Source organism: Artemia sp. Qi Xiang Cuo, chromosome 1 (assembly GCF_049724085.1).
Source record: "Artemia sp. Qi Xiang Cuo chromosome 1, ASM4972408v1, whole genome shotgun sequence".
NCBI classification, from domain to species: domain Eukaryota; kingdom Metazoa; phylum Arthropoda; class Branchiopoda; order Anostraca; family Artemiidae; genus Artemia; species Artemia sp. Qi Xiang Cuo.
Genome location: NC_142794.1, coordinates 41,935,030 through 41,960,037, shown reverse-complemented (window position 1 = coordinate 41,960,037; position 25,008 = coordinate 41,935,030). Strand labels below are relative to the sequence as shown.

At 37.1% G+C, this 25,008-nt stretch overlaps 1 protein-coding gene across 1 annotated transcript in view; it reads right to left on the bottom strand.

The window, feature by feature from the left end:
• LOC148956330 (cell adhesion molecule Dscam2-like) overlaps positions 1-25,008 on the bottom strand; it is a gene marked incomplete at its 3' end in the record, with an annotated part of 359,181 nt that overhangs the window by 261,296 nt on the left and 72,877 nt on the right. The window contains exon 6 of the mRNA XM_089090400.1: positions 4,956-5,092. Within this exon, the coding sequence (XP_088946526.1) occupies positions 4,956-5,092 (137 nt within the window). The remainder of the gene's footprint in view (positions 1-4,955; positions 5,093-25,008) is intronic.

Sequence of the window (25,008 nt, the reverse complement as noted above, 5' to 3'; positions counted from 1 at the left end):
CTATGTTTTTTGCTATGATTATTTATTTAACTTCTGTTCGTTTTGGGTTTCATTTATTCTTTAATAGTAATTTCTGGTCGTTTTGAGTTTGAATTTTAACAGGCATTTGTATCTCCCGAGGTTAAGTTTAAAATGGCCTTTACTTTTCTTTGAAAAACTTATTTTTCGGAAAGTTTTTTTAAATTATTAAATAAAAAAACAGGTTTTTCACTGAAACTAAGGAGAATATTAAAGAACAAAAAATATTCCGTATATGAGGGAGGCCTGCTTTTTTCAGAAATTAAATTTTAAAAAAAGTTCCTTTCAACTGAAACTAAGGAGCGACATTAAAGAAATAAAAGTGTTCCATATATGAGGAGGGCTGCCCCTTTCTCAATCGTCGCTCTTTGCGCTAAAGTAAAAACTTTTTGTCACAGTCCTTTAAGAAAGACTGCTCAAACACAAAAGCCACTTAATTTGAATAAGAAGTATTAAAAAACAAAAACAAAAACTTTCCGACTTTAACGTAAAGAGCGAGGGTTGAGCAGTTACTGAGCAATTAATAATTTACTAATTAATTTACTAATTTATTGCTCCTTACTTTCAGCTAAAAAGACTGATTTATTTATTTGATTAAATAATCCTTCAAAACAAATGTCTTTGTTCACCATTGATCTTGTATGGACTACGTGGGTTTTATGAAAAGAATGCGCAACTGTGCGGCATTACTTCCTCTGAAACTGAACAACTAAATATATAGTACTTTGCTAATATTAAAGTCGATTGGCCATTTCAGAATTTTCATTTGATAATAATTTGGCCTTTGTTAGGGCAAAATCGTAGTTTGATCCCACAAAATGGAAGAAACCGCAACTTTCCTGTGGCACAATCTTTTGGCTACCCAAAAACCGCGCAAAAAATTAACTTCACTTCATATGAGGCCTTTTTTTGATTTTCTAAGACCATTGGTTCAATACGATGACCTCTCAGGGAAAAAAAATAATAAAAACGCATCAGTGATCTTTCTTCTGGGGGAAAAAAATTGCAAAACTACTTTTTTGTAGAAAGTAGCTTGAAATCTCTATAATAATGTTTTCTGATATTCTGAATTTAAAAAGTTTGATTTGATCAACATCACTCCCTTTTTTGTTTTTTTGCCCCCCGGTTTGAAAAATCAGGCAAATTTTCTCAGGCTTGTAGCATTTTATGCGTGAATTTTAAACTTAATGAATTTACAACTTTCAAATCAGTAGCCTATAAAAAGCTGTTTCTTTTGATGTATTCAAAAGAAACAATTTGTTAAAAATTTGTGTTAAAAATCCCCTTTTTAGAGTTCCGGTTTCTATTAGCGTGAGTCGCTCTTTACTTACATTTCGTTACCACAAACTGTTTGAATAACATTGTTGTGATAGAGGTAGGAAGTGAAGTTAGTAGTTTGTTCTGTGGAAAATCAGAGATTCAAGCAGGGTTGAGTCCTATCCTTATTTTTATTAAGTAAACAAAAAAATAGTTTTATCAACTGAAAATAAGGAGCGATATTAAAACTTAAAACGTATATTATAACGTATATGAAACGGGCTGTCCCCTCCTCAGAGCCTCGCTCTTTACGCTAAAGTTTGACTCTTTGTCACAACTCTACTTTTTAAAACAATAAAAACTTTAGCGTAAAGAGCGATGCGTCAATGAGGGGACAGCCCCTTTCATATACGGAATATCTTCTGTTCGTTTTAACTTTTAATGTCGCTCCTTAATTTCAGTAAAAATAATTTGTTTTTTTAATTCAATTTCTGAAGGTTTTTAAACTAATACAGGTTCGAATTTGCTCACCGTGTATGAAAAATTAAAACTAAATTTGCATATTGTTTTCGGTAGGTTTATTCCAGATATGAAGGGTTGCTCCCTCCTCAATACCACTTGCTCTATAAGCTAAAGCTGTTAGCACTTTTAAAAAAGGTTCCTATTATAATTACAAGGCCCCCGTGTTTCACTTTTAGTAACCAGTCAAACTTCAGCGTAAAGAGTAAGGTATTGAGGAGGGGGCAACCCTTCATATATGACATAATTTCTGTTCGTTTTTCAAATAATACCGGTAAATATGGCTCACCCTCCATGAAATATACTCTTCCCCCTCACGGAAAACTCCTCCGTGGAAATTTGTTCCACAAGTTCCATCCTCGCTGAGAATCCCCCTCCATGTACAATTGCTTATGGACGATTTACCCTAAAAAAATTCTCCTTAGCATTCGTTCATTTGAATAAGACTTTGATCTCTAATCGGTTTCTTGATCACTCCAGAAATGCCTCCTTTCGTGGAAATTATTTCCCAGAAAACAAAACACGTGGAAAAAGCCTCTAAATGATTCCCCTAGAACATCTCCACACAAAAAATTTGGGAAAGAGAGTGTATGACAATTAAAAATAGTTTCGTATAGTAATTCTGTCAAAACCCTCCAGTGTAACATTTCTCCTGGAATATTCAAGCCAAAAATATTCTGCCCATAGAAATGCACCCCAAGCACACCCCCCCCCTAAAAAAAATGGCCGTATGCTTCCCAAAAACAGATACTAAGTGTAAACAATGGCCAAAGTTCACAAATTGCAGATATTCCCCCGGGGATTGTAGGGGGTCATTTTATACATATAGACATAGTTATAAGTATTTCGACTATGCTGAACAAAAGGCTATCTCAAACTTTTATCGGGTGACTTAGGGAAAAAATGAGTGCGGGAGGGGCCTAGTTGCCCTCCATATTTTTGGTCACTTAAGAAGGGTACTAGAATTATTAATTTCCTTTCAAATAAGCCCTCTCATGTTATTCTAGGACTACTGGCTCGATACGATAACCCCTAGAAAAAAAACACGCATCCGTGATTTTTTTATGGTAAAAAATACAAAATTCCACATATTTGCAGATAGGAACTTGAAACCTCAACAGTAAGGTTCTCTGATACGCTGAATCTGAAAGTATGATTTTCATTAAGATTCTATGACTTTTAGCGGGTGTTTCTCTCTTTTTTCGAAAATAAGGCAAACACTCTCAGGCTCGTAACTTTTGATGGGTAAGATTATACTTGATGAACGTATATATTTAAAATCAGCATAAAAATTCCGTTCTTTTAATGTATCTATTGGTATCAAAATTTCGTTTTTTAGATTTTTGGTTAATATTGAGTCTTGTCGCTCCTTACTTACAGTTCGTTACCACACACTATTTGATGGATTATTTCAATGGACTTTGTCTGATGGAACACCACAAATTCACTGGAAAACGGTATAAAACAGGAAGGCAAAGCTCCCTTAGGACTCTTATTGTAGGCTACAGGTAGTTTAAGAGTCCTACATAAAAATATTGCCTAAACCAGGAGGATTAGAATAATAATATTAATAAAACCAAGTTCTTATTCTAGAATTAAAGTAGCATAAAGAAATAATGTTCAATAACGGAAAAGTCGACCAAGCGGGTAGCTCCACTTAAAAAGGTTGCATTATTAATAAAGATGATGGATGCCGGATAAGAAAAAGCTTTGCGAAAAATGCAATTCAGTCGCACTTTCCAGGACAACAAAGAATGAGACTTTAAGCAGGTCGTACTTAAGGAGAGGTGTGTGCAGCTGTGTCGTCTACAGGTGGTTCAGTGCTCCTGTGAATTATTCTTTCTAATAGTATTTGACAAATTTTTGGTTGATTTACCGGGATTTGATCGACTGAGTGTGGTTCCCGCTCTGGTGGCTTACTGGTCACAAAATCAGAAAGTACAGAGATTCACTTGCAGTTCTATCTTATCTATCGAATGAAATTCTGTAAGTCCAGCGGCTAGCTTAGCTTATATGAAAGTTGGCAAATTTCGTTACTTGGGGTTATTTAACGGAGAAATACTCTTTTGACTTGGAGCTTTTCGTTTTGTATCATTTTTGCCCAGTGCACAGTCACTAAAAATTTCAAGCCGTTCTAACCATAATTTATTCTTCAGCTACACCATTTCGAAAAAAATGGTGTGTGTGGAATCTTAACTGACCTAGAATCTCTATCCTTTAAGTTTTAAGTAGATTGAAATTCAGAAATTTGTTGTACGTTTGCATCCTTTTATAAACAAAAAAAAATCACTTGTGATGTTCCGTTGGTCTATTGAAGAAGTCATGTAAGTTTCATACCGATCTGTGAAACAATTTCAATGTCTCCTAACCTATGGACTATACATTTTCGATAACCCAAAAACTGACATAGTCCGTGAGCACTGAAGGACATACATAGACCTTTAGCCTGGGGGAAGAACCGGGCCAATAAAAATATGGGAGAAGAACTGACTGCCATTCAATCATTTAGACCCTGCAAAAATCCATCAGAGCCTTCAATTTCTGACTGAATGAGCCCCCGTCCCTCCTCTGTCTGGCTCCTATGACCTCACCTTGGATGCGAAGTAGTCGAGATAAAAATTTTCACAAACATTGCAGGGACACTTCGCTCTTTGGTTAGTCATATCTAGTGCGTTGGCTCTGACATAAGTGGGATACTGCTTGAAACAGAAAACTTCTTGCCACTTCCCAAACGCATCTGTTTCACGTGAATTGCTGATTTTTCCATGTCCACTCCATCTTTCATTAGTTCCAGTTTTTCTTCATTTTATTATAGCTTGACATATCCATAGGCATAGCCACTTAAATCTTTTTGAAACTCTATATAAAAGTTTGAAGCATTTTAACTCATTAGTAGTCCCAGTATTAAAAAAAAAGCTTTTGTGAATAACTTTTAGAATTTTGTTATACAAACAATATGTCTTTACTAGTACGTGTTGGTCACGGCTATCGCTGTTGACAGCTGAGGGGGAAAAGATCAAGAATCCAATTTTACAAATTCCGTTTGACTGAACCTTTCAAGTATCCAATTCTACGGAACACTGGACACCAAATGTGACAGATCTTGGACAAAATCAGAATCCAGAAGAAAATAGTTGCTAGAAATCAAAAATGCTTCTAACCTTTGAAAGATGGTGTTACAGATTCACTTCTTCTTGTTTCATTGGATATGACCATTTGTACTTCACAATAGAAATCAAATTCTATATCTCCCTGTACTGGATTCTGTATGTAAAGAAATTCTTTCACAGAAATATACCTAAAAGTAGATCGTTTTTACTCTTTCTAACCAAGCATAAATCAGCGATACTAAAAAATTGAAAATTTGAATATGAAGAAAAAAAGAGATGACTTTCTATGCTTCGGTGTAAAAAGTCTGCTTTAATTCCACAGGTTTAATTTTGTGACATTTTTTTAATATTCCTTGAGTGTAAGTCAGGAAAGGAAGCCACATTTTAGACTGTATTGTGAAATTTTAAGACACTAAAGAGAACAAAAAGTTTTTGATTGACAACATCGCTTACAAGCAAACTATCTATGACCAAACAATTAGCTATATTTATTTTTATTTTATGGTCTCATAAACTTTAATATCTGTTTGTCATTTGTCAATCACATTTTTAGTTGCGGAGAAACTGAACAAAGAGCTTCAACTTTGGAATTTACAAGTAACGCCAATTTGCGTGTGCTAGGTTAAGCTTTTAAGCTACCGACACCCTTTCACACATGCTTTTTCCAATAAGTAATGCAATAATATATCGATTTTTCTAAAATCTGAAAAAATTATTGAAATTAGCATTTTATCATCATGTAATAATAAGCTCTTAATTAATCCCTTTTTAATAGTCTTCAACATATGTACATGTGTTTATTTCCTTATACTACTCTCTATTATAAGATCAATTTTTCTTTTTTCTTTGGAAAATTTGAGACTTTTTACCATAACTTAGCATGCTAAATACTGTCCAATTCGCTCTGTCATAAGTTAACGTATATGATTCCTCTAAAACAAGCGATTCTGCGACAAGCCTGCAGCTATAACTTGCATCAAAAGAAAAAGATAATTATGTAATTGTTTTCACTAGTCTCAAATCTATCGATTCACCAAACTAGTATAATGATATTGCTTAAACTTTTTCTTCGAGAGGGATCTAAACTTTCTTTAAAACTAAGAAAATTGTCCTTTTTTCATCCTATTTTCAACCAATTTTCAACGTACTTTCAATCTAAAAAAAACTGTACATCAAATTTTATAAATATAATTGGGCAGATGCATCGACATGAATCTCAGCTAGTTAACGATATAACTAAATACCGTCTTTCGCTGATATATAAAAACCGTAGGAGTAGGGGTGGATCTAGAGCAAAATCTTGGGAGGGGTGGCAATGTAACAAGAGCGGCAATAATCAAAATCTTGGGGGTGGGGGCAATGTGACAAGGGCACCAATAATTGAAACCAGATTTATTTTTGAAAAGAGTGAAAAACTGAAAAAAAAGACATAAGGGCACCAGATAACAAATCTTGGGCGGGAGAACGGGGTCCCTCTCCCGGCACTCCTGGATCTGCCAGTGCGTAGGAGACTAGCAAAATAACGCAGTAAAGATTGCACAAGGGATATAAATCTTAAGTGTACAAAAATTTTACGACATGTTGATCTGAGGGAGTAAGCAAAGTCAGTCTTCAGTCAGCAACACAAAACTAAGGTGTGTATACAGTCATGCATGTTTGTTTCATGAATGGGACACTTCACAGTGCCACAAACAGACGTGGTCAGAGAAGTGACGTTGACGTGGTCAGAACTATTGATTAAATTCCTAATAGCGTACCATAGCACAACAAAGGTATATAAATCTTTCATTGCACACGCTTGCAATGAAAGCCAAGGAGAAATGCACAACACACGATGGGTCCCAAAACTCTTCAATGGAGAAGATAGGAACGCGCATTACTATATAAATACCTTTGCTGTGGTCAGTAATAAAAAGCCACTACTGTACATTTGCTACACATGCACCTGTACTAAGCTTGACAAGAGATGCTCAGCACCATCAGTGCTTCTATTTCTTTTTTTTTGAAAATCAGGCGAAGGTCATATAAAAGCAGCAGATTTTTAGTGGACTCAAAGAACATATAAACAGAAATACTTGGGAAAATTTTCCTATAGGTGGTCTTGGATGCTTTTTTGAAACCAAATAGGCTAAAGTGTTGCTCTTGTCGGCAATAATAGGCACAAAAAGGCATTATCTCAAGTTGGCACACTCCCAACTATGTTGTAATTGGCACATAAGGTTTCACAGCTAATCGCAAGGGAAGCTATTAAACCATCAGCTTTCCACATATCTAGAATCGTTGTTTGTTATGGTTTGCTACCTATGTCAAACAGTTCGTGGTAACGAACTGTAAGTAAGGAGCGACCCGGCTCAATGGTAACCGAAACCCTAAAAAACGGAATTTTGATACCAATTGATACATCAAAAGAATCAGATTTTAGTACTGATTTCAAATATATAAGTTTCATCAAGTTTCATATTACCCATCAAAAGTTACGCGCCTGAGAAAATTTTCGAAACAAGGGGCAAAGAACACATAAAAGTCATAGAACTTTAATGAAAATTACACCATCAGATCCAGGGTATCAGAGAACCCTACTGTAGAAGTTTCATGCTTATATATTCAAAAATGTGGGAGTTATATTTTTTGCAAGAAGAAAGATCACGGATGCGTGTTTATTTTTTTTTATTTTTCCTAGGGGTAATCTATTGACCCAGTGGTCCTAGAATATCGTAGGAGCGATCATTCAAACTGACAATAAAAACCCTGGTGGAATTTTAAAGTGACCAAAAAAATAGAGGGCAAATAGGTCCCATCCTACACTAATTTTTTCTCAAAGTCACTTGATAAAAATTTCGAAATCTCCATCTTGTTCAGCATGTTCGAAACATATTATAATTATGTCTTTGAGGATGACTTAATCCCTCGAATCCCCCAGGGGGAGGGCTGAAAATTATGAATTTTACCCAATGTTAACATATAGTTTGGTTATTGGGAAGTATACAGAAGTTTTCAGGGGGCATTTTTCTGGTAGGGTGGGGGGTGGGGGTGGGTTGGGGGTTATATGGGAGGATCTTTTCATGAAGGCAGTTGTCATGGGGGAAGGGACATTGCTATGAAGGGGTCGCCGGATTTCCCATCATTATTTAAAAAAAAAATCAGAAAATAAGTATAAAAAAACAAGTTTTTCAACTGAAAGCAAGGAGGAACATCAAAACTTAAAATGAACAAAAAAATATTAGCTATATGATTGGGTTCACCTTCTAGTCAATACATCCCTCTTTAAGCCAAAGATATTTTAGTTCTTTCATAAGAGCTATTTATTCTAAGTAACGGTCTTTGTGATTAAGGGGTCATATTTAAAGAATTGGAACAAAATTCAAACTTTAGCTTAAAGAGCAAGGTATTGACTAGTGTTACGTAAGTTAATTTGTAAATTAAGTCAGAACCAAATTTAGAGACAGCCATTTAGCAAAAGAAAGGTAAAATTTTTATGCAAATTTTGTTTACTTATTCAATAAAGGTGAGCCAAAATAAAAGCTGCATTAACCAAAAAACAATCAAAAATTAAATAAAAATAAACAAGTTTTTTAAACTGAAAGTAAGGAGCGACATTAAAACTTAAAACGAACAGAAATTATTCCGTATATGAAAGGGGCTGTCCCCTCCTCAACACCTCGCTCTTTAAGCAAAAGTTTGACTCTGTCTCACAACTTAATTTTTTTAAACAATAAAAAACTTTAGCGTAAAGATGCGAGGCACTGAGGAGGGGACAGCTCCTTTCATATACGGAATAATTTCTGTTCGTTTTAAGTTTTAATGTCGCTCCTTACTTTCAGTTTAAAAAACTTTTTTTTATTTAATATTTAAAAGCAGAATAAATTGGATAAGAAATTTAGTATTTGTATTTCTTGCAGTGGCGTCAAAGAAGGGGGAATAGTTATTCATTAATAAGCAGCAAAATGATATTCAATGAGTTATTCGATTAAATATATTAAAGTAAAACAATAAGTAAAATAAAGTTACATAAAATTACAAAATGGTTGTATCTGTTGAACTTAGAAAAGCTTTGAGTTAAGAACTAGTAAAAATTTAGCATGAAGAGTAGGGAGGTCTGCTACTTTCATGTGCGGAATAATTCCTGTTTATTTTAAGTCTTATTTCTCTTTTTACTTGCATGTGAAGAAAAAGTTGTAGTGTTTTTAACTTAATGTAATTTACGGTTAGCAATTTGAGCTGAATGAGCTTCAGCTCTTTTTCCTAAATTCAAGATCAAATGAAGTGAATTCTCCCAGATTTCGATAATCGCTTCCAGTAAAAATCGAAACATAGATCTGTGTCAATAGATTGTTAGATCTGATTTCCGATTGCGAGATTTTCTAACAAATCGGGCCATTAGAAGCAGTGCAATGGTTCTGCCTGAGTAAAGAAGTATCTGCCTTTAATGCATTTTTTTTTGTCTCTAGGCCATTTCATACAAAAATTTGGTCGTATAATCTTGCGGCTCATTTTATTTGGAAATGACAAATGTTAGTGCTCTTTTTAGGAATCGAATATAACTATAGGGCATCAATTCCCCTCCCGCACTCTGGTTTTCTACCTGCCCCCCTACTCCCTCGTAACCCCATACAACGCCCTACCAAAATTTTTAAATACCCATTATGCTCCAAATATTCAAAAAGTCCAAGAAATGTACCAACAGGGATAATATGATCTCAATACCCCCTATGGTTTTGGTTACAAATAATACAGTTCTACTAAAACTTAATCCTTGTGTAACTGAACACCGTAAAACCGAACCCATATAACTGAACCCTCTTGTGTCTGAGCCCAGGTGCAACCGAACCCCCGTTTAACTGAAACCCCGTGTAATTCAACGTCCCTGCAACTAAATCCTTGTGTAACTGAGCCTGTGTGCTACTGAACCCTCGTGCAACTGAGCCCTCGAGCAACTGAACATTTGCTTAGCTGAACCCCGTTAGCTAAACTCTCATCAAACTGAACCCTCGTGCAACTCAACCCCCGCGTAACTCAATCCCATTCAACTCTCGCTTAAGGAAAAATTTGCCGTTAATCGAACAGTTCGTGGTAACGAACTATAAGTAAGGAGCGACTCGGCTCAATAGTAACCGAAACTGTAAAAAAAGGAATTTTAATATCAATAGATATAACAAAAGAATCAGCTTATTATGACGATTCCAAATATAAAAGATGCAAAAAGTTTGGTGTTACCCATCAAAAGTGACTTGGCTGAGATACTTTCTCAGGTTTTTGAAATAGGGGGGAAGCGCCCCTTATAAATTAAGGAATCTTGATGAAAATCACACCGTAAGATTCAGCATAAGATAGAACCATACTGTAAAAGTTCCAAGCTCCTATCTACACAAATGTGGAATTTTGCTATTTTTGCCAGAATGCAGATCACGGATGCGTGTTTATTTTTTTTTTTTTTTCCCAAGGGTGATTGTATCGAAATAGTGGTCCTAGAAGATCAGGAGAGGATGTATTCGAACGTAAATTAAAAGCTCTAGTGCCCTTATTAAGTGACTAAAAATATTAGAGAGTAACTGGGCCCCCTCCCACGCCAATTTTCCCCCAAAGTTATCTGATCAAAATTTTGAGTATGTCGTATTGTTCAGTATAGTTGATCAGACAATTATGTCTTTAGGTGTGAAATAAAAACCCCTGCCCCCCCTCCAAAGTCCGTAGGGAGAGGCCTGTTATGAAATTCGCCCATTGCTTACGTATAGAATTTGTTATTGGGAAGTATACAGACATTTTTTTGTGGGAGGGGGGGTGTGCTTGGTGTGAATTTCTATAGAGAAAATCTTCCTTGGGAACGGAAATTTCTGGGGGGATGAATATTCCAGGGAAAGTATTACACTGGGGGGGGGGGAATTGACGTAAATACTTTGCGAAATTCTTTTATTTGTCTTCCATTCTCTTTACCAAATTTTTCATGTGGAGATGTTCCGTGGGAATTATCCAGGGCCTTTTTCCCGCGTATTTTGATTTCTGGGAAACAATTTCCACGGCAGGGGGTATTTCTGGAGTGATCGAGAAACCGATTAGAGATTAAAGTCTTATTCAAATCAAGGAATGCTAAGGAGAGTTTTTCTGGTTGAATCGTCCGCAAGCAATTTTGAAGTGAGGAGGGGATTCTCAGCGAGGATGCAACTGTCTGTAGGGAATTTGACTGGGGGGAGGGGTGCACTTTACGTTGGATAAAAATTCAATGGAGGAGTTTTCCGTGAGGGGGGGGTATATTTCACAAAGGGTGAACCATATTTAGCAGCATTATTTGAGAAATCAACAGAAATTACTTCATATAAGAAGGGTTGCGTCCTCCTCAATAATTTGCTCCTTACGCTAAAGTTTGACTGTTTTTCCCAATTTTTTAAGAGCGTCTACTAAATCATAGGGTCCGTTTTATTAGAATAGGAAGCTTTTTTAAAAGTGCTAAGAGTCTTAGCGTAAAGACCAAGATATTGATATTGAGGAGGGGTCGACCCTTCATATACGGAATAAATCTACCAAAATTAATATGCAAATTTTTGTTTTATTTTTCCTGTAATCGGTGAGCCAAATTAAAACCTGCATTAGTTGAAAAAAGTTCAGAAATTAAATGCAAAAAATAAAACTGAAAGTAAGGAGCGACATTAAAACTAAAACGAACAGAAATTATTCCGTATATGAAAGAGGCTGTCCTCTCCTCAACGCTTCACTCTTTGCGCAAAAGTTTTTATTGCTTTAAAAAGTAGAGTTGTGACAAAGAGTCAAACTTAAGCATACAGAGCGAGGCGTTGAGGAGGGGACAGCCCTTTTCATTTACGGAATAATTTCTGTTCGTTTTAAGTTTTAACTGTCCGTTTTAAGTTTTTTAACTGAAAGTAAGGAGCGACATTAAAACTTAAAACGAACAGAAATTATTCCGTATATGACAGGGGCTGTCCCCTCCTCAACGCTTCACTCTTTGCGCAAAAGTTTTTATTTTTTTTAAAGTAGAGTTGTGACAAAGAGTCACAACTTTCAGAGTCACTTACTTTCAGTTAAAAAAAAACCTGTTTTGTTATTAAATGCTGATTCGTGAATGATATCTATTATTTTGATTCTTATTAGTAGTAAAAGCTTATTGCGAAAACAAATTTACAGGAATTTATAAAAAGAGCTGAAAAAACTGATAAGTCTCCCGTTTTTTATTCCTCCAGTACTCATAGGGAGTTTTTTCAGGTCATTTGAAAGCTAATATTTACATTTATTCACTCTTTTTTACTTTTGTTGTGACAACACCAGTAGAAAGGGGGGTACCAGCCCTACGAGAACACATGTGCTGCCATCTACAATTTAGTCTAACGCTGAACCTACATAATTTATGCATGTTTTATGGTTTTTGTCACTGAGAGTGAAAAAACAGGATTTTTCTCACTTTGATGTATTTTCATGGTTTATTGATTCTAATGGGGTCAATAACACATCTTTCAAGGTCGATTTATTTGTTGTTTCCAAGTGTATTGTCTCTGGGGCGACATTTGTACATGCGCATTGACGATGGGGAAGAGGTATATTGATCTAGGACAAGAGGGGGGAAATAGATTTCCGAAAAATTGATTGCGTAACCGACTAGGACAAGTGAATTTCTGAGAAATTGATTGCGTAATCGAAGGGTAGCTAAATTTCTGAGAAAATGATTGCGTAATCGAAGAGGAACTAAATTTCTGAGAAATTTATTACATAATCTCCTGGGCCTATATAATTTATGTATTTTTTTATTTTATTCGTCACAGAGATTGAAAAAACAGGACTGTTCTCACTTGAATGTATTTGCCCGGTTTATTCATTCTAATGGGGTCAATGACATCTCTAAATTGGTTTCAAAATTGAAAATGTTCCCTTTCTTTTTGTTAGAATGTTAGGCTAACGATTCATGGTCAGTCAAGAGTCAACAGTTAGAGGGAAAGGATTGAAAAATGAATAAATTTGAGAAAGAGAGAATTAGATAGTTTATCTAATTACTGATGTTTATGGAAAAACATTTGATTTTGGATGATGATTTTCTCGAGTTATCTCTTCAACGCAGGATATTCTCTCGGTGAACACTGGACTGATTCTCCCACATTGGACTATTGTATGAAGCTTTGTCGATTTGAATCAAATGCTTATACTCAATTTATTGATATATTAATTGGAACAAAGCAGAATAATATCGTGGATATACTTTTGAAAACATTGCCATAAATTCAATGTAGATGGCTCCCCCACCATTCAAAAGAGGTGACGTCACAGAATTACTCCTCTCTCAGTCCTCCACCCTGAATTTATCGAGCGAGGACGATCAGTTTTGTTTTAGCTGTGAGAGAGAGTTGACATCGGAAACCAAAATGTTCTATACATGTTCACTATGCATGTACACTCTTGGCAGTTGGACTCAATGTGAGAATGGTACAAGTATTGATGACTATAGTGAAAAGTGCAAATTATGTAATCCTTGTAAATTACATAGAGGCTATGCAGTACAAATTAAAAGATGTAATTCACGTCTTGAAGAGATTTGTGACTCTCATCCTAGAGGACGTCTTTGCTCCAAATGTCACTATAATAAATGTGATCAGTGGGAGAATACTTACCCCGCTATGATTGGAAAGAATTCCAAACGTGATTTTAGTTTATTTCTACGAGATTGGTATCGTCGTGAATTTAAATTATTCTCAAAGGAAGAATCTGGTCTACGATTCAACTGTTGGGGTAACAAGACTATTTGGTTTCTACGTCATCGTTGTGACAACACTACCTATTATGACTATAAACCTAGTGATTTTTATTTTTCAGTTACCGAATGCGATTCACCAGCTGAAAACACTGTATGTGATATTGCTTCAAATAGACATATTGAAACTCGTGAATTTCACAATATGAATGTAAATAGTATCATTGACTATACAAAGAGATATGACAAGAGTGAAGTTGCATTATACTATAGAAAATGTGACCCTGACTTTGCAGTCAATCAAGATCAATATACAGTGAATCCAAATGATTTAACAGCATTAGTGGTTCATGTTAGTTGCCTATACACCGAAGAAGAAGAAATCTAAAGTGAAGATTTAAAGACATTGTTGTATATATACATTTTATTAATAAACAAATTCACATACATTTTTTTAGCACTTTACTCTTAGGGCACCGAAATCAATATTATACAAATCTGAGAGGATATTTTCCACTAGAAAGTCGTTCAGATGTGGATTTTCAACATAAATGTTGAGAAACTGCTTGTAAGTATAGCAGCGACATCGGAACACAAAATATAGCAGTGCATTGAAGCCACAGCTTTTAGTCGTCAGATCCTGCACTCTCCTCCGATTTTGAATAATAGTTTTCCCACTGCTTTCAATATAGTTGCTGATGTGGGGCGTGTAGAATGTATAGGGTAGACCAAGAGGATCAACAAATTCAATCGGCTTCATTGTTTGAAAGATGCACAGCCAATGACCCGTCAGCACAGTCGACGGACTGCTATTAACAATAACTAAGGTATTGTTAACACTTTGAATTTTTCCAAGTAAGTCCGAGGGCAGACAATAGGATTTGTACTGGGGCATGTAGGGATCCATATTAAACACATTGATTATTTGACTGGTGTTCATGGTGCCAAGTCTAGTAGAACACTGCCTTCGGGAGTGATTTCCCAATAGGTTTCATATTGATTTAGTGAGATTAGTGCAATACTCTCAGCCAATGGGTCGGCAAATGTACACTCTAAACGCACACTCCCCGTACGTACTATACTCATATCCTGCGTACTAGACAAATCCAATACAATGATACCATGTGTTTTAACAAACATTTCTTCGGTTATACCATTTTCAAAAAGTTGCGAATCATGATCTAAGGTTTGCATGGTCAACTCATACAATGTTCTATAGGATTTATCAAAAGATAGATTGTAGAGTGGGATGCCGTTTACTTTGCAGACAAGAGATGAAAGCCCAAAAATTTCGAATCTATGTGGACATCCAGTCCACGATCCTATTGCATTAGCGCTTTTTACAAATGCCAAAGCGAGTTTTGATGGAATTTCACCATTGATAAAGGATAAGTCGGTGAAGGTGCGTGACCCCATGGCAATATGACGTTGATTGGTGATTGTACGAGGAACAAGTAGTTTAATATTATTTCCACAGACTCTCAGTTTTTCCATTGCCAAAGCAACAGAACTAATAACTTGTTGTTTGCGTACATGAAGTATTGCCGAGGTGAGGGAGAGAGTCACATCAGGATTGGCAGCAAGTTCTTTTCTCAATATGAAATTGGATGGTGCAAGCATCAATTTTATATTCACTTTAATATTGGGTGGTAGCCATTGGGGTATATTAAATATTTCATGATATATTTTTCCAACTAGATGTAATTCACTAGTTGTAGCATTTTTAAGTGCATCTGTACTATCAGTATTAGTAATATATTCATATACATTGGAGGCGCCTCTCAATTCCTTGTACGACTTGGGTGTCATCAGCATGAATCGCATATAGCTTGTATAATTTGAGAGATTGTTTCTTGTGCTCACCAGCGTGCCATTGACGTAGACACTGATTTGACGAAATAAATTATGTAATATACAATTTTCATAGGATATTCCATCGACAAGAATTGGCAGTGTATTATCGGATTTCTGGACATTTATTTGTAAATCTATAAATGTCGAAGAAATGTCCATAAAGTAGTCTTCATTGGAATAAATTTGAAAGGGGATATTATCGGAGAGGGGTTGTTGAGGATAAAATTGTTCATAGTATCCATGCTTGACACTCACATCAACATTTTCAGCATTGAATAGATTCAATGAGGTGGTGATTGAAGGTTGAGAATCCTTATGCGGTAGGTAGGACATCTTAGGAAAAGAAATCTAGTTTCGATCTAACAATTCTCTTCCTGGGAATTCTTCTTCTTCTACTACTGTTTACAGTACGTGTCGGCTTTTTCCTTCTTTTATTTGACAGGGGTGAAGTCTTTCGTTTCTGACCTGAGTAGAGACTTATGAGTGATGCATTGTTTCTCGACCTTTTTAAACCTTTTCCATTTCGTTTTAATCTCTCGCCAAGGGTTCGCGCACTGGAAATAAGATTTTCCGTAGCACTTTTTTTTAAAGCCTTTCCAGAGCCCCAATCTTCTACTATATAGGATGCAAAACCTGTTGCAGCCGGTACAAGATATTTTTTAGCGAGAAGTACTAAAGAGCGAAACAGCTTAGCAAACCAACTGCCAAGACCATAGCCAGACATTGTCGTACCCCCTTTGTAATAGTCCATTCCATTGCCCCGTTGTCTTGGGCCAAGAGTATTAACATAGCAGTCAATTTTAGGACAAATAATTTCCCCTTTTTTATTGTTAGACACCTTGTTTTTGAACGATGGGATGAAAATGGCATGTAATCACAGCCAAACCATTTGAAATTGCTAGGGGATCAGCTAATTCAGTTCTTAATGTTAACTGACAGAGTTCCAAATAGGAAGTGTTTACGGGAATATACTGAAGATGCTTTATATTGTAGTAGTGAATATGTTCTTGATTGGTTTTTCGTTCAAGAACCCGTAGGAGGGGAACATTTGAATTACCAACCAGGGATGTTTCCACAAATGAAGCGTAGAGATATATACATGTGTCCGTGGAGAAGGCAGGCGGGTAGTCAGCAAAAATGAAGTTAGTGTTTCTGGAACTTTTACCGTTGATTATATTGAGCTTAAAGCCAAGAACGTCCTTTAGATCATCATTGAGAATAACCTTTTCGTTTGTAATAAGTGCACTAATGTATATCTTGCCCTCCTGCATTGAACAGTTGCAATGCAAAGATCAATATTTACGGGCAAAAATTCTGTTATTAATACAACAACAGAAGTCATCAATAACGGAGAGTTTATCGTAGGGTAATCCAAAATATGGAAAATCCATACTATTGATCTTTTGAATTTGTTCTTGATCACTTGAGGGTGGTGGCGGCCAATCATAGGGTCTAATTTTTATTTCATATTTACGATTTTTTCTCAGGATGTCGTAGGTATTTTTGATAATACAGTCGACAAGAGCCACTTCATACTTTCCATTGTCGTCGAATTTGATGGTGGGAGAGAGTTTCGTCCAAAAATCTCTTGTTCTATTCAAATCATTGTAGAGAGGATCAGAAACATTGGACATGAAAGTCACATAGAAATCATTGGGCATTGTTAATATTTTCAACACTGACCCAAAAATCAAAATCAGAGTTGTATCCTAGCCAGCGAACAAGCAACTGTCTCTGGCCCCGACGAGTACAACTCTTTAATATATATTCAGTGAGGTACCTTTTACTAGTTTTACGTACTGAATTTAGCTCCTAGAATTAAAAACCGCCGAGACTCATAATATCCTGGGTGTCTTATAGTTAGACGTTTATGGTCATAGTTTCTAAAATCTAAGGCGCTTTAAAATGTTTAGTGCCCTTTCGACAAACCCCCTTTTCAAAAATGTTAGCAGCTCGATGAGTTTGATTAGTATAATGGATATTAAGTATTCGCTTTATCACATTTTTTCTTTTTCACCATTGGAATATTGCTTTAGAAAAGCATCAAATGTATTTTCACTACAATGAACTTCCCGAGACAGAGGTCGATGGGGTCGATGGTTGAATATCCGCAAAGTTTTATCTAAATCATGAATAAAAGCAGGTGTATTTTTCAGCGTACAATATCTTGAAATTAATAGACGAATCGTTCTTATCAATCGTTCAGCAAATGAAACTGTTGTAGGGTTCAATGATAGGGGTTGTATGATATTTCAATAGAACCTTTTGCACATGGGGATTAAAAAATTCGCTACCACGATCTGACTAAATTTTTCTATAACGATGCTGCTCAAGAATACTTTCTAAAGCCTGAGCAACTTCAACACCTCTCTTTGACCGTAATGGGATGGCATAGGCATGGCGACTAAAGACACTGATTGCCACCAGAATATATTTGTAGGGTGCATTGTGAGGTCGTTGAATCGCGTCTAGATTTAAAAGATCCGTTTGCATTATATGCAGAGGGAAGAAGGCTTTAGTTTGTCGATATTGTTTGCCACAAAGCCTGCGATTCCGATGCAGTGTGTAACTCGGTTCATTCTGTAGATACTCTTTTGCTTTTTTTAATGTGCTGCCGCCGTCTATGTCAGAAGTAACTTTAGAAAGCGTTTTGGGGGAACTTAAACTTCCTGCTTCACCAATATTTTCATAGACATGTTTCAGAACTTCAAAAATTTTGATCGCAAACACGTAGTGTAATGTCCACTCCCCTTTTGCACACTGGAGGATGAATCAATCCGTCTTCGCTTTTGACTAGCAGCCACAGGGGACTTGATGTTTTCAATAGTATTGAACCAAACTCGTTGCTGATTATTGATGATTTGGCTGAATCCATTGAACAGTTCTCACAGGAAATGCTACAGCTGTTCACCGTTCGCTCTCATCATGAAAACATTTTCATAACCCTAGTTCTATACAATCTGTTTCATCAGAGCAAATATATGCAAACCCTTGCTTTGAATTGCACCATCTATATTATCTACCGAGTTTTTCGTGATTCTAGCTCGCTAATAACCTTCAATAAGCGAATATATCCAGGCACCCCCAAATTTCTGCTGTCAGCGTACAATCAGGCGACAAATGAGCCCTACGGCTACATTTTGCTTGATCTTAACCAGAGCACATCCGAGGATCTACGTGTAGTCACTGACATTTTTGACAATGAAATTACCGTATATCTTCCAGTGAACAGTAGAAAAAGCTATTAGTTGCCATTATGACACTGAAGAAACTACACGAACAACGGCATTTATTTACCATTTTAGACACTTCAAAACCCCCACTAAGGAAGGCCATACTCAAACATGGTGTTGACAAAGATTTTATTAATCTAATATCTGTACTTTGTTTAAATTTAACTGAGGGCAATGTACACTTGCCAGAAGGTGTTAGACAACAGACAAAGCAACATCGTTCCATTATAAGCGCCTTGGCTTGCAAAAACAAGGGAAAAGTTTTTAAAGAAAACGTCTCCTTCAAGCGGGCGGAAGCTTTTTTACACTTTTACTGCAGGACTTGTAAACAGTTTTCTCTAGAGAATTGCTAAACCTTATAAATTGACGCCGTTTAAACTTGTCCTCTCGCCCGTCGATCATTTTGAAGACAATCTAAGCAAATTCATTAATGATGAGAATATTGCTGATGACAAAAAACTGCTTTTACTTCAAGATGCATTGCGACAGGTGGACAAACATAGACCTTATCGTGAGAGACCCGCTGTTACCGTCACAGATCCCTCTAAACATGAAACATCTCCTCAAGATTCAGCAGTGTAATCAAAGGAGAAGGAATATAATTCCATAGTGACAACAATTGGAAACCTATTGCCAGTGACCTATCGAGAACAGAGTAAAAGAGTATTAACATATCTCATGTTGGAAAGTGGTGGTGATCATCAAGTTCAAGTCGACAGCGCAGGGAAACGAATTATAATTCAGAAAAAAAGTTATAATCTAGTTGATCTAATTTGTGATATGGTGACGAATCGTAAAGGACACTTATCCTTTGACAATAATCTATACGCCTTTCTAAATGCATCAAAATTTCCCAAAAGTCTAATTGGCAATAAGCAAATTGTAAAGAAACTAAGAGAATATAGTCCTCCAACAACGCCAACACCAACACAATTTAAAAAAGAAGAAGATTCAATATTGGAAAATACTAGCAGCAGCAGCAGCAGCAATGATTTTATAATACCTGATTTTATAAAATACAGACTGCTAAACAAAGAGCGCAATTCCATGCTGCATAAAGACCGCAAGGCTTTTATTGACAGCAAGGCATCCGAACTGCAAGAGGCCGCCAAGACAATGGAGAGTGGAGCCACCTACAAGATTCTTCGTGAGCTGTCACGTCAACACACTCAAACTATGCCTTACCTTCGAAGCGCTAGCGATGAGAATATCTACGACCAATCCCAATGCCTTTGCCAGTGGGAGGACCTCTTTGAGAAACTGCTGAACTCAGATCTACCAAACCAGACAGACCACAAGCCTGCAATTGCTGTAGCCACTACCATAGCTTCTCCTGATGGTCCTGGATTTGCAGCGGAGGAGACAAAAGCTGCCACCCGCAAGCTAAAGAACAACAAAGCGCCAGGAATATGTGGCCTAACATCAGAATTCCTTAAAAATGGGGGTCCAGCCATGATCCTCTGGCTACAAATGCTGTTTAACCTTGTGTGGCACTCTGAAAAAATCCCCTCAGACTGAAAGAAGGGCCAACTTGTACCAATCTGCAAGAGGAAGGGGAGCGACGCAGAATGTAGCAATTATCGTGGCATAACTATACTCTCAGTTCCTGGAAAGCTCTTCGCTATGCTGCTTCTCAAACGGGCAACAAGCTACCTCCATGCCCTCCGTCACCCCTAGCAAGCTGGCTTCATGCCAGGCAAGTCCACCACCGAGCAAATCCATACGATTAGACAGCTAGTAGAGAAAACTCTTGAATATTAAGAGGAAGGCGTACATTGCCTTTGTCGATTTTCGATCTGCCTTCGACACTGTCGATAGGCAGTCACTATGGCTAATCCTCCAGTCTGCTGGCGTACCCACGAAAATCGTCCGTCTCCTCAAAGAGCTGTATAACAACACTGAAAGTGCGATGATCGTAAATGGACGGACTTCCGGATATTTCAAAATTAAAAACGGTGTCCGGCAAGGATGTACTGCTGCATCTGAGCTCTTTAACTGTGTAATAGACCACGTCCCGAATAAAACACAGCAGCTGCCGCCGTTTGGCATAGACTTTGCTGGAAGAGTACCTTCAGAAGTTGACTTTGTCGCCGACTTGGGGCTAATATGCATAAACATTAGTGACCTCAAAACTACTCTGGAAACACTAGCTTCTGCCACAGAGAAACTCGGTCTGAAAACAAATTGGTCGAAGACCAAGATAAAGCCCGTTTAGAAAACGCCGTCCAACCCCCTGTCATCTGTGGAAATTTGTGGCCAAACTGTAAAGGTAGTCAAGCAGTTTACCTACCTTGGTTGAATTGTCTGCTCAAACGGAAGCCTAGATGCCGAAATATCAGCAAGAGCGGCAAAAGCAAACTCTGTCTTCGGTCGCCTTCTAAAAACAGTCTTCCATAAACCCCAGATCAGCCGCCTCAACAAAGCACGAATATATTCTGCTTCGGTTGCCAGCGTTATGCTCTATTCCGCCGAGACTTGGTCGCTGACTCAGACACAGACGCTGAAGGTAGATGCCATCCAGAAGAAACACCTCCGAAAAATCGAACGCTCCCGATGGTCCGGCAGGGTACGAAATTCGGAAATCCTCAGGTCCTTCGAACTCCCACCCCTGTCTTAGCAGCTTGAGTCTCGCTAGCTGCGTTGGTATGGTCATCTGCTCTGTCTGCCTGCCTAAACACCCGCCCGGCTCATCTTTGATTTCGACCCAGCTGCAAACGGCTGGAGGCGTCCTAGGGGAAGACCACGCACCAGATGGGCGGACGTCATCCGTGATCGGCTCGCCTCCAGAAACATCAATCCGGCTGAAGCGACCACCATCACCCTGAACGGACCACTCTGGAGAAGACTGACGGCGCTGACAACTGGTTCCCTCTACACTGGCGACGCTGCCGAGCAAGAGCTTTAAGTAAGTAAAGTTAAGTAAGTGGCTGCTAGTCAAAAGCAAAGACGGATTGATTCACCCTCCAGTGTGCAAAAGGGGAGTGGACATTACACTACGTGTTTGCGTTCAAAATGGTTGAAGTTCTGAAACATGTCTATGAAAATATTGGTGAAGCGGGAAGTTTAAGTTTCCCCACAACGCTTTCTAAAGTCGCTTCTGACATAGACGGCGGCAGCACATTAAGAAAAGCAAAAGAGTTATCTACAGAATGAGCCGAGTGACACACTGCATCGGAATTGCAGGCTTCGTGGCAAACAATATCGACAAACTAAAGCCTTCTTCCCTCTGCATATAATGCGAACTAATCTTTTAACTTTAAACACGATTCAACGAAGTCACAATGCACCCTACAAATATATTTTAGTGGCAATCAGTGTCTTTAGTCATTATTCCTATGCCATTCCATTGCGGTCAAAGAGAGGTGTTGAAGTTGCTCAGGCTTTAGAAAGTATTTTTGAACAGGATTGCTATAGAAAAATTCAATCAGATCGAGGTAGCGAATTTATTAATCCCTATGTGCAAAAGGTTCTATTGAAATATAATACAATACTTTATCATAGTCACAGCCCGATAAAGGCTGCATTGGCTGAACGATTGATAAGAACGATTCGTCTATTAATTTCAAGATATTGTACACTGAAAAATACATCTGCTTTTATTCATGATTTAGATAAAATCATGCAAATATTTAACCATCGACCACATCGTTCTCTGTCCGACTCGAGCCCTCGGGAAGTTCATCGCAGTGAAAATACATTTGATGCTTTTCTCAATATGAAACCTATTGGGAAATCACTCCTGAAGGCAGTGTTCTACTAGACTTGGCACCATGAACACCAGTCAAATAATCAATGTATTTAATATGGATCCCTACATGTCCCAGTACAAATCCTGTTTTTTGCCCTCGGACTTTCTTGGAAAAATTCAAAGTGTCAACAATACCTTAATTATTGTTAATAGCAGTACGTCGACTGTGCTGACGGGTCATTAGCTGTGCATCTTTCAAACAATGAAGACGATTGAATTTTTTGATCCTCTTGGTCTTCCCTATACATTCTACACACCCCACATCAGAAACTATATTGAAAGCAGTGGGAAAACTATTATTCAAAACCGGAGGAGAGTGCAGGATCTGACGTCTAAAAGCTGTGGCTTCCATGCACTGCTATATTTTGTGTTCCGATGTCGTGGCTATACTTACAAGCAGTTTCTCAACATTTATGTAGACAATCCACGCCTGAATGACTTTCTAGTGGAAAATATTCTCTCAGACCTTTATAATATAAATTTCAGAGCCCTAAGATTAAAGTACTTAAAAATTGTTTGTGAATTTGTTTATTAATAAAAATATTGTATTTACATTATAAAAACGACTTTTCTTCACTTTAGATTTCTTCATCGATGTATAGGCAACTGTCGTGAACCACTAATGCTGGTAAATCATTTGGATTCACTGTATATTGATCTTGATTGACTAAAAAGTCAGGGTCACATTTCCTACAGTATAATGTAACTTCAATCTTGTTACATTTCTTTATATAGTCAATGATACTATTTGCATTCATATTGTGAAATTCATGTGTTTCAATCTGTCTATTTAAAGGAATATCGCATACAGTGTTTTCAAATGAAGAATCACATTCGTTAACTGCAAAATAAAAATCACGAGGATTATAGTAATAATAGGCAGTGTTGTCACAACGATTACATAGAAACCAGAGTGTCTTGTTATCCAAATAGTTGAATTTTAGACCAGATTCTTTCTCCCAGAATAAATTAAATTCACGACGATACCAATCTCGTAGAAATAAACTAAAACCACGCTTGGGATTCTTTCCAATCATAGCGGTGTAAGTATTCTCCCACTGATCACATTTATCATAGAGACAATTGGAGCACAGATGTCCTCTAGGGTGAGAGTCACAAATCTCTTCAAGACTTGAATTACCTCCTTTAATTTGTACTACATAGCCTCTATGTAATTTACAAGGATTACATAATTTGCACTTTTCACTATAGTCATCAATAATTGTACAATTCTCACATTGAGTCCAACTGCCAAGAGTGTACATACATAGTGGACATGAATAGAACATTTTTTTGGTTTCCGATGTCAACTCTCTCTCACAGCTAAAACGAAACTGATCGTCCTCGCTCGATAAATTGAGTATAAGCATTTGAGTCACATCGACAAAGCTTCATACAATAGTCGAATGGGGGAAAATCCGTCCCCATTATATTGTCAAGTGTTCCCCGAGAGAATATCCTGCGTTGGAGAGATAACTCGAGAAAATTATCATCCGAAATTAAATGTTTTTCCATAAACACCAGACTCGATCTAATTCTCTCTTCCTCAAATTTATTCATTTTTCAATGCTTTCACTCTAACTGTTGACTCTAGACTGACCATGAATCGTTAGCCTAACATTCTAACAAAAAGAAAGGGAACATTTTCGATTTCAAAATTTTTTTAGAGGTGTCATTGACTCCATTAGAATCAATAAACCATGAAAATACATCAAAGTGAGAAAAATCCTGTTTTTTCATTCTCATTGACAAAAACCATAAAAACATGCATAAATTATGTAGGCCCGGGAGATTATGCAATCAATTTCTCAGAAATTTAGTTCCCTTTCGATTACGCATTCATTTTCTCAGAAATTTAGCTCCTCTTCGATTACGCAATCAATTTCTCAGAAATTCACTTGTCCTAGTCGGTTACGCAATCAATTTCTCGGAAATCCAATTCCCCTGCTTGTCCTAGATCAATATATCTCTTCCCCATCGTCAATGCGCATGTGCAAACTTCGCCCCGGAGACAATACACTTGGAAACCATAAATAAATCGACCTTGAAAGAGGTATCATTGGCCCCATTAGAATCAATAAACCATGAAAATAGCTCAAAGTGAGAAAAATCCTGTTTTTTCATTCTCAGTGACAAAAACCATAAAACATGCATAAATTATGTAGGTTCAGCGTTAGACGAAATTGTAGATGGCAGCACATGTGTTTTCGTAGGGCTGGTACCCCCCTTTCTACTTACACCAACGTAAAATGCCTTATGGCACCAAAGTGTGATTTTAGTGCCATTTATGGAGTGTAAGGGTTACCACTGAATTCTCCATGATCGAAACCCCTTAAACTGGTGTTTAAAATCCCCTTCTTGAATCCTCCCTTTCCCAGTCATCTTTGAAAGTGAAAAACTAAAAAGAAACTTTTGAAAAAACTACCAAGGGAAAAAAGTATATATTCAAATGCAAAGCTGATTCGTTCATGATAGATGTTATTTATTTTCATTTCCATGCCAAAATTAATTACGAAACATATTATCGAGAATCAGAGGCAACGCTGTAGCGTTGCCTATAGTAAAGGCCATACGGCGCCAATG